At 34.4% G+C, this 12,642-nt stretch overlaps 1 protein-coding gene across 1 annotated transcript; it reads left to right on the top strand.

Annotated features, from left to right (window-relative positions):
* The first annotated feature begins 7,504 nt into the window (after positions 1-7,504).
* Positions 7,505-11,015, top strand: LOC122270142 (tigger transposable element-derived protein 4). The gene is made up of 2 exons (XM_043046412.2): positions 7,505-7,651; positions 10,443-11,015. Exons 1-2 carry the CDS (start codon positions 7,505-7,507, stop codon positions 11,013-11,015), a joined length of 720 nt encoding a protein of 239 aa, XP_042902346.2.
* Positions 11,016-12,642: the final 1,627 nt, after the last annotated feature.

Genomic DNA, 12,642 nt, shown 5'->3' with positions numbered 1-12,642 from the left:
ATGTCCAGATTTTTCAAAATTGGCCCTAGAACGGCCTATATAGGGTCTACATTGGCGAATATAGAACCTATATAAGTTAAATAATGTAATCTATATAACAATTCTAAATAGGACCGATATTGGTTGTAAAGTGGCTGTAAAATATAGGGGACATCGGAAAATTCAATATAGAGCCAATATCGGAAAAATAACGGCCCTTTGAATCTTTACTGAGTCAATATTCATGAATGTTGGCCCAATGAGGGCCCAAGTTATTTTGTTGCTAAGGAAGTTTCAGGACCTTCCAAAATTTTATATGCAAAATGTTTTTTGAAGAAAACATTTAGCCCGCACTAATTGCTCCAAAATGTCCAAATCTATCCACACAAAAAAGAAAAAGTCAGATTTTTGACATTCGAAAACAATATTCATTGCTGCGTAAAACGGTATATGAGCAATTCTACAAGTAAACGCCAATTAGGCGTCCAAAAAAATTTAAAAAATTGTTTGGGGGGGCACACTATTTCTACATGAATTTTCTTTTTTTTTACACCCTAAAAAGGCAAGAAAAAATCGTGAACATTAAATTTTTTCTTTGTGACATACTTTAAATGTGACATACTCTTTCTGACATACTCAGATAAATCTGAGCCATTTATTCAGATAATACGATTTTTACATAAATATAATATTATTATACTCTCTAAAGTGTATTTATAGAGATTTCATACTATAAGATTATATTTTAGTATAAAAATTGGCGTTTATTTGTAGAATTGCTCATATCGTCGCTTCGAAACTAAACCGTGGTAACTTAAAACAGCAAGTTTTTCAGAAGAGCAATTTCTAACATTCCGCGCTAATGCTAATCGCGCCAATGCGATGACGATTTATCTGCTCTCTAAATTAATTTTATGGAACTATGAAGATAACACTTTGTTTCTCTAAAAGGGTGATTTTTTTTTACACAAAATTACCCACATATCTCATTTTTCGATTTTTTTGAGTTACTACGGTTTAGTTTCAAAGCGACGATATGAGCAATTCTACAAATAACCGCAAATTAGGCGGCNTATTTTTTTTTTCGGGGGGGGGGGGCACGCTATTTCTACATGAATTTTCTTTTTTTTTTTACACCCTAAAAAAAGCAAGAAAAAATATTAAACATGAAATTTTTTCGTTGTGACATACTTTAAATGACAAAATAACAATTTAAAATTTTTCCCGATTTTTTCAATTTAGGAACTTTGATTAATTTTTTTTTATTTTTGATTTTTATACTAAAATATAATCTTATAGTGCAAAATCTCTATAAATACATGTTAGAGAGACATTATAATAATATTATATTTATGAAAAAATCGTTTTATCTGAATAAATGGCTCAGATTTATCTGAGTATGTCAGAAAGAGTATGTCACATTTAAAGTATGTCACAAATTTCGTGTTCACGATTTTTTCTTGCCTTTTTAGGGTGTAAAAACGAAGAAAATTCCTGTAGAAATAGTGTACCCCCCAAACAATTTTTAAAAATTTTTTGGACGCCTAATTGGTGTTTATTTGTAGAATTGCTCATATACGTTCTATATTTTTGTTGCATATAAAGCGCATATACTTAAATCTCTCTTTGACTTTATGTGGGCGCATCATTAAAAAAAAGAAAGAAAATTGCGAGATATTTTTTGAAGGCATCAAAATGAGATAAAAAAATTCAGAAATGGCATTTTGAAGCAATTACTAAATAAAGAGTCGTGATGGCTCAGGGGATAGAGCCTTCCAATGAGGTGAACCGAGTTCAAATCCCAACGATTGTTAGTCGATACGAATTCCGTATTCAGCTTGCATCAGCCACAGTGCTGACGTAAAATATCCTCAGTGGTTGACGGATCATGTGAGACCCCTTGCGGTCAAGCTAATCATAAGAGGTTTTCGTGGTTTCCCTCTCCATGTAACGCATATGCTGGTTAGTTTCATCAAAAAGTCCTCCACGAAGGCAAATTTCTCCCAATGCTTGATCCTTGTCTTCTGGATTGGGTTTTATCATGATAAACTAAATTCAGCTTTTTCTCAATAATGATAAACTAAATCATGATAAAATAAATTCAAAATAAATTGAGAAAAAGCTGATTTTAGTTTATCATGATAAGCTAAAATCAGCTTTTTCTCAATAATGATAAACTGAATCATGATAAACTAAATTCTTCACGATAAATTGAGAAAAAGCTGATTTTAGTTTATCATGATAAACTAAATCCAGCTTTTTCTCAATGAAAATAACACTAATCGTGTTATTGTGGTTTTCATTTAAAAATTCTTTCTTTAATTTAAAATTCGTTAATTTTTTTAAATTCATATTAGAATTCCACACGCTCCCAAAATTACCAATAGAGTATGATTTTATTCAAATTCAATTCCTTAATTCAGATTCTAAAATATTACTGTTTTGCGCATTGGTTTTAATTCCATACTGTCATGTGTCTAGTCGTTCTCTTTCTTTTTTATTCCATGCAATTACATGAACAAAATCAATCATCATCAGATTCAATTACTCTTTAAAATTTTACTGATTTTCTTAAAGGAAACAGGTTTGGGAACAATGAATATATGATTTTGTAATATTAAAAACTTCGTTTGGATTCTAAAATATGTGTTTTCAAAACAAGCAATTACCCAAATGCGTTCAGCTTGATTACGAATGTATTACCTTTATTTTTTCTTTTAACTGTAGGTTTTATTTTATTTTTCAATAAGGCTTAGAATTTGAAGAATGAAATTATAGAATCCCCGTATTTTTCTGCAAATCATTAACAGGATGCGTTACCGAATTTCTCACCAAAAAATAAGCACCTTTAAAGTACTTTTTAATCACTCAAAAAATATTTTTAAGTACTATATACATTAACAAAATGCAAAATAATTTTCAAAGACTTTACATGATCATGAGATTTTTCGGTTCGATATCAGAGGGTGGAATGAAGCCTGAAATTGAGAATATTTAGCAAAATGCATTAGAGTTGCTCATGAGAGATCAATAATCTCACCGAACCCAGCTCAGTAGTTTCCCTTACGGACTCCCATGTATTAAATAAATAAATAAAAGCACAAATAAATGAAATAAAAATCTAAAACCTCCATAAGCCAAATCCCGAAATTTTGTGATTGCTTAAAGTATTACTGGATAGGGGAGAAAGAAAAGGATTTTTTTAATTCTAAATACTAGAATTATCTAACTGCGACTGTTTTATAGCTGTTAAATTACTTTTACACGGACGCTCTCTGTTATGTGTGTTGTTTAAATTTTCGATTACTACGCAAATCAGTTAAAAATTTATTGATTTTTAGAGAGCGTTGTTACTTCTTTCTATTTATGAATTATTTTTTTTTTAATTGTAGGTTTTATTTTATTTTTCAATGAGGCTTAGAATTTGTGGAATGAAATTATAGAACCCTCGTATTTTTCTCTAAATCATTGAAAATATTTATTCTATATTAACTCTATATGAACTATATTATACTCTATATTAACTTCTTGTCTTACTTCTTCCTGTCATTGATTACTTCTTGTCATTAATTTTTTTTAAATAAAAAAAAAACAAACAAATATAATTAATCTAATGATATTAATTTAATCACCTTCAAAAATACTGATTCTATCAGTAGGAGTTAAGAATTTTGTAAACTAATATTATCAGCCATGCCCTAAATTTTAGATAAATTTAGTTTTTACGTCCTTCCAACTTTCGCTTCTTAATGAACAATTTTTTCTTGAAAAAGAATGATTTTAGGTTCTACTGGGTGGGAGGGGGGTTCCATTTTTTGCTCGCTTCGTTAACCACTCCCCATGATTACTGAGCAGTATTTTTCGTTTTTAAACATAAAACTAAAAATTATCATTATTTTTTATTTACTGTACACTTATTTTTCGCTAAATTATATTTCAAATTGGGCAAAACTCGTTTTAAGTACATGTTCAGATCAAAGTATATGTTCAGACCTTTATTCTTTAAAACAGGGTTCTCGCTGCACTTAAAAGTCCTTAAAAAACTGCTTAATTTTTATTTTGGAAAATAAGGGTTCTTAAAAGTACTTAATTTTGGTTCAAGGTCTTTAAAAATCCATAGTTTCCAGTATCACTAGTTAATTTTAATATTTTTTTAGTCTTGCAAAAATTGAGATGAGACCTTGTATTCAACCTTTTGAAAGACAAGAAAAGGTTGTGTGTGAGCTTCCTTGTAAATCCAAAAGTAATAAATAAATTTCGAGTTTCGTATCACCACAATAAATAAATGCATTTTTCGAAACTTAATTTTTATACCAAATAAAAATTCAATATTATTTAACTTCCAAAAATTATTTATTTCGCAGTTAATTTTGGTGAAGGAGCAACTCTATTATTCTAACAACAAATAACTTATTAAGAACAAAATTAAACTCGTAATAAGAAATTAATTTTACGAATTTAAAAAAAATATATTTATCTGGCATTAAAAATACAGAAGGTTCCTTAAAAATATCCAAAACCCGCCAATTTCTCTGTGAGGCGTGCAAAAGCCATCGCCAAGAGACAGTTTATTAACGAAATAACATATCTTACGTAATGCTACGGCCAGGTAATGGACAAGTTAGTAATGGAAGGAAGAAAAAAAAGACATTTAAGAGATCTGGTGGGGAGAAAAATAAAGTGAAAAAACAAACCCGAGACCCTCTGGCGCTGATGTACTTGCTTATTAAATAGGCGGACCCGTTGCCTTACGGGCTGCAGAAGCATTGATTGGCCCCGTATGCATTGACGCCAAGGTATGTGGAATGAGGGTACATAGAGAGAAGGGGCATTGTCATGACGCGGTTGACATTTGATTACGATTAGAATGAATCATACGATTTTCTTCCTTATTATAATGTTAAGATTCCAGATAGTCTTTCAGATAACTCTGAGGCGAATTGAAGGATCTCATGAGTCAAGTAGCGCCATTTTTTTTTAAAATTTCACTGAGATGTCTTAGCGAAATATTCCAAATTTCACACACGTTTCTTGAAAAACACACACGCTGTACCAGCATGATTTGCAGCTTAGCTTCAAAATTTAACTCTGAGGTGAATTGAAGGATCTCATGAGTCAAGTAGCGCCATTTTTTTTAAAAATTTCACTGAGATATCTTAGCGAAATATTCCAAATTTTACACACGTTTCTTGAAAAACACACACGCTGTACCAGCATGATTTGCAGCTTCGCTTCAAAATTTAACTCTGAGGTGAATTGAAGGATCTCATGAGTCAAGTAGCGCCATTTTTTTTAAAATTTCACTCAGATATCTTAGCGAAATATTCCAAATTTTACACACGTTTCTTGAAAAACACACACGCTGTACCAGCATGATTTGCAGCTTAGCTTCAAAGTTTAACTCTGAGGAGAATTGAAGGATCTCATGAGGCAAGTAGCGCCATTTTTTTAAAAATTTCACTGAGATATCTTAGCTAAAAATATTCCATATTTTACACACGTTTCTTGAAAAACACACACGCTCTACCAGCATGATTTGCAGCTTAGCTTCAAAATTTAACTCTGAGGTGAACTGAAGGATCTCATGAGTCAAGTAGCGTCATTTTTTTAAAAAAATTTCACTGAGATATCTTAGCTAAATTTTCCAAACTTTATATACGTTCCTTAGAAGAAAAAAAGAAAAGAAAAAACGCTGTGCCAGCATGATTGCTTGATTTGAAACTTAGCTTCAAAATTTAATCCTGATGCGAATTGAAGAATCTCATGGATCAAGTAGCGCCATTTGTTTTAAAATTTTACTGTGATATCTTAGCGAAATATTCCAAACTTTACATACGTTCTTCGAAAAAAGAAACACGCTGTACCAGCATGATAGCTTGATTTGAAACTTAGCTTCAAAATTTAACTCTGAGGCGAATTAAAGGATCTCATGAGTCAAGTAGCGCCATTTCTTTTAAAAAATTTTACTGAGATATCGTAGTGAAATATTCCAAACTTAACATACGTTCCTTGGAGAGAAAAAAACACCTCTCTGTACCAGCATGATTGCTTGATTTGAAACTTAGCTTCAAAATTTCAACCATTAAAAGAGAAACTTACAAGGTATTCCAAATTAAAGATTTTAGAATAGGAATTATCGTCTTGGACGTTTTTTGATATGTTCTTTATTTAATTTCCTTACTGTAATTAATACATTGAACTTACTTGCTGTAATTACTCACTGAAACTTGCTGCAATTAAATATTTGTTTGATTTGAAACCTTTCTTTAAATTATTGAAATAACAACTCACAAAGAATTTCATGTTAAACATCTTAAAGAGAATATCGGTTTAAAATAGTGAATACTATCGACATGTTCTTCACCCCATAGTACATAAATGACTGAGGATAGCTTGGTAAAGCTTTGGGATCATGTTCTTGAGGTCATAAGTTTGATCCCCGCCGGCCGAAGACTCCCCGTGTACAAAATGGTGACTGGTGAACGTTGAATTTGTTGGGTCACACAGTCCTCTAAGTTACCATAGCAAATTATACCTCTGAGAATAATGAATCAGAGATTTATCCTGCCTTGGTTCAGGTTAAATTGCGATCTGCAGAGGGATGGTGAGCGAATCTGTCCTCCCAGCATAACGGGCTGTGACGAATGTGTGTGACAGAAGTCAAATTCTTTACCACAGATGGCGCCACTCGAAAACAAGAAGAAGCGCATCCTTCTTTCCTTAAAATAGGCATGTTAGTATTGACAATTGGCATAAGACAACAGCAACAAAGACTGGGGTTGGAGGCCGGGATAGCCTGGTTGGTAGGGCGCTGGGCCCATGTACAAGCGTTCGTGGGTTCAATTCCAGTCGGCTGAAGACTCCCCGTGCAGTAAATGGTGACTGATGCACGTTAAATCTGTCGGGTCACAAAGTCATCCATGCTCCCTTAACAAATCATACCTCTGGGGGTACTGAATTGGAGACTAATAATTCTCTGGTCCAGTTCAAAAGTATGATCTGTGGATGTATGAATGGGTTCTCCTTATAAACGGGTTGTGACGCATGGGTGTGATAGAAGTCAAATTCTTGGTCATAGATATTGCTCTGGAAAACAGAAGAATCACACCTCCTTTGCTTTAATAGCTTACGACAAGAGCAACAACACATAAATGATTGTTTGAGTTGAAACTTCGTTTTAAATGATCTCAATAATGACTTATTAAAAATTCCAAGTTAGCGGATGGAAATTAATTACGCTTTTAGTAAATTCCAAGTTCCAGAACATTCCACCTTAAAACGAATGGGAACTATCCTTCCTTTTACTACTATGTTCTTTACTTAATTCCCTCTTTGTATCTAAATCTGAATAGATTTAATTTTTTTAAAAAAAAGTAGTTCATTTCAGACTCAACAGGATCGCGATACACGACACTTTTGATGGCTACCCACAGAGAGATATAGAGGTTTTATAGATCCGGTGAACTTTGGGGTCAAGGTCCACCATGCCCAATCCATTAATGCCGTAGCCATTTGATCTGTTCAAATGGCTACGGACATCCGATCGAAAATGAGCAAGTTCCCCATTATGTTGGAACCACATTTTGAGTCTCACATTTTGTGGAACTTCGTCGGAAAGAACCTACTCCAGAATGACCAGATAATTCGCAACATTCAACCTGGATGGTTAAAGGTACGTCCCGACTAAGAAGTCGCCGACCAAACCCAACCTCACATTAACTCTGTAGCGTTGTTGTGTTGCACACTGTGGTTTTTTTGTTTTGTTTTGTTGAGCCCTCAAATGCTGATTGTGGTAATTGAATTCGCCTTCCTTGTTGAATGTGACCTCATCAGTGAGCAGCACATAAGCTGGGAAATTCACATCACGTGCACTTTTTGCAGAAACCACTTTGAGGAACGCACACGTTCTAAGTGGTCATCGGAGAGCATCAGATGGTCATCGGGCAAGCAAGGTGGTCATTGCAGGGCAGTAACTGAACCCTTTGGAGATGAAAGGCGTGGAAAGACTTATCTTTCAAAGCAAGCTGGACACTAGTACGAGACATTCTTAACTGAGAGGCACGTATGTTGGTCCTCGGATTACTCTCCACTGCATGCAACACACTTTCTTCAAGAACGAGTCGATCGTGGCTTGCTCTCACTTGTCCCGTCAATTCTTAATGACCCGTACTCACACAAATTTTGACGCAGACGTGCAAACAAACTGTAGTGTGGTTGCTTCCTGTCGTTGAAGCGTCCTCGATAAATGTGTGCAACGGCTCGTCCATTACCTTCAGTTATAACATGTACTACGTGTAAGACTGCAAGCTCTCCATTCGTATAGCGTTCCATGTTCTTCGTATGCTGCCTACCGATCGAGTAAGGCAATCTTCATATTCCTCTCCTGCTCAAAACCATTTAGTGGCGTACCTGTCCTTCCGGGCATGGGTTCTTATGCTATTCCTAATCCTTATAATGTGCTCTTTCTCCCCCAGAAGTTTGCTGCAACACTTACGGTGATGGCTCAAAGTATAGAGCGTTCGCCTTCCAATGAGGGAACCGGGTTCGAATCCCTGCGAAGGCTGGTCCATACGAATCCGCAATTGGCTTGCACCGACTACAGTGCTGACATGAAATATCCTCAGTGGTAGACGGATCATGGGTTAGAGTCCCTTTGTCGTCAGGCTAATAAGTGGGATGTTCTCGTGGTCTTCTTCCCCGTGTAACGCAAATGCCGGTTAGTTCCATCAAAAAGTCCTCCACGAAAGCAAATTTCTCCGAGTACTTGACCCAGGAGTTCCCTTGTCTTCTGGATTGGGTTCAAAATGACAAGGCTACGAATTTGAACATTGGCAGTCGCAAACCCAAAAATTGGATCGCCAGTTCAGCGACTGTTATAAAATAAAATAAAATAAAATAAATCACTTACGGGAGGGACGGGATAGCCGGGTTGGTGGGACACTGATGGGTCCATGTCCAAATGGTCGTGGGTTCGATCCCCACCGGCCGAAGATAACCCTTGTAGTAAATGGTGACTGATGCACGCTAAATCTGTCGAGTCACAAAGTCGTCCATGTTCTCGTAACAAATCATACCTCTGGGGATACTGATCGAGGAATTTCCTTATCTTCTGGTTTGGGCTCAAAACTACAAAAATACGGAGTTGAACATTAGTAGTCGTAAACCCGAAATTGGATCGGCTGTTCAACGACGGTAATAAAATAAAATAAAAACACTTACGGATTCCCTGTATAGCTCTAAGGTAATTTATTGAGCATTCTATATAAATAAAAGCATGTTGTTATTTTTATATTTTCTTAAGAAATAAATTAAAAAAAAAAACAATCTAACAGAAATATGGGTTGACTGTTCGCTGTGGATGACTAATAACGTAAAGCTTTGCAATGAAGCAGAGACATTTGCAGATAGTGGATAAGACCTGCAGATACTTGATAATTAATTAATAGCATGTATTAATGTAGCTTGGTAGGATATTGTAAAAATAGCTTAAAAATGATGGTAAACGAAATTTGTTTTGTCTGTTTAATTTTAATCATTCGTTGACCATAAACATAATTCACGTGCAGTAAAATTTCTTAAGCTTTTTAATGACAGTATCAGCTATGTTGATTAATATATCTGTCCTTGATGTGTTATGGATTCCATCTCAGCAATTTTTAGCCCCCAAAAGATAAGGTAACTTTTTACATCAAGCTACATACAAGGGTCATATTTGCTTTCATGAAAAAGTTTATTTATGAAATGAACGCATATTTGCGTTCCTCGGAGGAAAAACAAATCAGGAAAACATGACTGTACGAAAACTTTAACACGGCTTTTTGAAAATTGAATTTAATGAACTGACGATTAAGAAACCGAAAAAAGCAACAGGGTGTGTAGCCAGATTTTTCAACAAAAAATAAGCACCTTTTAAGTACTTTTTAAGCACTCAAAATATATTTGTAATCACTTTCCAAAAAAAAAAATTCATAATAGGGATCTGTGCAGTAATAAAAAATAGTATTTTTTCTACATCGTTCATCGTTCTTAATTTATAAACATAAAATCAATAAAATTTGAAAACATTTTCAAAAATTTTGCGAAATAGTTTCTAATAAATATTTTTTTAAATTTTTTTTCCCAATACCCTCCTGGATAATGACCTAGGTCATACAGGCGTAGGACATAGGAAGGGCAGATTTGCTGGCCACTATTTCAGGGACACCCTATTAGGTGGGCCAACGTTGCTCCTTTCCGAATGAAACCGAACGTTAAATTTAAATACAGTGAAACCTCGATTTTACGTCCCCCGAATTTACGTTTTTCCCGCATTTTACGTTTTTTTCATCAGGACCCAGTTTTTCCGTATACCTCCAATGTTAATTTTACCCGGATTGTAAGTTTTTAATTTACGGAATTTCCCGCATTTTACGTTTTTGGTAGAAATAAAAAATAAAAAAAACTTTTAATAAGCAATATTTAAGGTTTTTTACAGAAAGCAACTTGTCCGGAAAGCTGTAGCTGAACTAGAGAACGGAAACCTAAATGACGCCTGCAAACTAAAGTTAAGTGTTCTGGAGGCTATGCATTTTATTTCTGCTGCTTGGAGAAGCGTTACACAAAAGCGCATTTCCCACTGTTTTGAAGAAAGCGGAATCGTAGCTTCTAATGAACCGTTAGCAGATGCAGGATTAGCTAGACTAGACCCGGAGAATGACAATGAAACAGTTAGCTATGACTTCGACGAGTACATCCGTGAAAACTTAGCAACATGCGAAGCTGAGAGAACCACTGCTCCATCCGTGGACGATGTTATGGACTTTTCATCCGCCGATGAAGATGAACAAGAAGGAACAGAAGCACAGCCCGTTCCTTCTTTCAACACAGCATTGAGAAGTTTGCTAATAGTGAAAGACTATTTTCTATCATACGAAGACCAGGAAAAAAATTTGCAAAAGATTTCAGTCCTGGAAGATGAGGCATTTACTTTGAACTCAATGTCTAAAAAACAATCTACTATTACGCACTATTTTGCACCTAAATTGCATGATTCTTAACAAAAATTGTAAAAATGATCTTGAACTGGTATGTTTTTTTCTTTAAATACTAATATTCTTTTCGTAAAATATAGATTTTAATAGTACCTTTTGAAAGAGTCATCTTTACTACCTTTCGTTTGTTTTATTTTCCCATTATTATTATATGATTTTTTGCTATCTAAGTATTTCCCGTATTTTACGTTTTCCCGGATTTTACGTTTTTTTTACCCAGTCCCCTGAGAAACGTAAAATCGGGGTTTCACTGTAATAGACAATAAAATACTCTCTTTTTTTCTTCCCCGGTGATCTTTTATCTCGTGATTCTTAAAAAATGTGGATTGCTATGAATTTCATTGGGGGAAAAATATATATATATATATATATAATAGGGCTACATCCCTGTTATCATTGTTGTATTCAGCTTTAATAATGCGGTCATAAGCCATAATAAGTTCTAAAAAGGTTTATTTAAAGGTGAGGCATGCGAAAACCATTGGTCTCGCATTAAATACTTACAGATTTTGTTGTAAACAGGTTCCAGTCGTACATACCTTGTAACTCTACGCATCATGGAAAATCATTTAATGCTTCCTAATATGGAAGTGAAAGAGGGACAAGATTCTAAAAATAACTCCTCCCTTGAAATATAAATCTAATTATAATTCAATGGTATGTTTTCAGCCTTTAAGTCCCAAAATAGAATTTCTACACCTATTCTTCTTTACCAAAGACATTTTATGAAAACGGAAGAGTTTTAATGCTTTTATTAGTACAAAAGTATTTATAATTTTTGTATTATATATATATATATATATATATATTGTTGCTTTTATATCCCTGATATTATAGTAGAATTCATAGGAACATTAGTATTCTTCTAATGTTTGGAAAGGGGTATTAAGCTGCCTGTTCTGTGATTAGAGGCCATACGATAAACTCGGTATAATAGATATTATATATAGGATTCAAGTTTTCTACTATATATATTGCGTGAGGGGGTGGATGGGGGAACCCTTGAATCTTTGTAGATAACGATTATAATCTTTCGTCCTCTGCATGGCTCGTGCGGGGGCAAAAAGTGCTGTTAGGTCAACGGGGGGGGGTATTCGTGGGGAGGAGTGACTCCCCCGCTATTTTATGAACCAAGGACGTTCGTAAAGGAATGCAAAGGGAGGGAGCATTGTATCTGATGAATTTCTTCTCTTGGTCAGTGAAGAATAAAATTTTTTCTCCTGTGAGAGATGAAAATGTTGATGCGTAATTTGTTATTTCTTTTTACCAAAAAATAAAAAACGACTGCTCGAAAATTTTAATTCTTTTACATTTTGAAATCCCGAGTGATCCATCTGCTACGTTATAGTGAAGAATAAGATTTAATAAGGTTAAATTCATATTTGATATCATGCAAAAATGGCACATACAAAAAATGAATTTTAATTTATAAAATTTTTATGAAACAGTTTTGAGATATATTTTCGATCGTGGTAAACTACGCGTCTCTCACTTTTCTTCGTAATTTATGTTAGTACACTTCACAAATTTCCGCCGTTGAACTCAATAACAACGAAAAGTGCTCCGTAAAAGGCAAGTGTGTCCCAATTCACAGAGGAGTTCCCTTATCTTCTGGGTAGGGTTCAGAATTACA

Source organism: Parasteatoda tepidariorum, chromosome 5 (genome assembly GCF_043381705.1).
Source record: "Parasteatoda tepidariorum isolate YZ-2023 chromosome 5, CAS_Ptep_4.0, whole genome shotgun sequence".
Classification (NCBI taxonomy): domain Eukaryota; kingdom Metazoa; phylum Arthropoda; class Arachnida; order Araneae; family Theridiidae; genus Parasteatoda; species Parasteatoda tepidariorum.
This window is presented reverse-complemented; position numbering and strand designations above follow the sequence as displayed.

What these genes read in the sequence shown, in the direction of transcription:
- LOC122270142 (XM_043046412.2), top strand. Translation starts at nt 7,505, where the DNA reads ATGGCTACGGACATCCGATCGAAAATGAGCAAGTTCCCCATTATGTTG. An exon ending in TTCAACCTGGATGGTTAAAG is followed by an intron (nt 7,652 to 10,442) that starts GTACGTCCCGAC and finishes GCAATATTTAAG; the next exon opens with GTTTTTTACAGAAAGCAACT.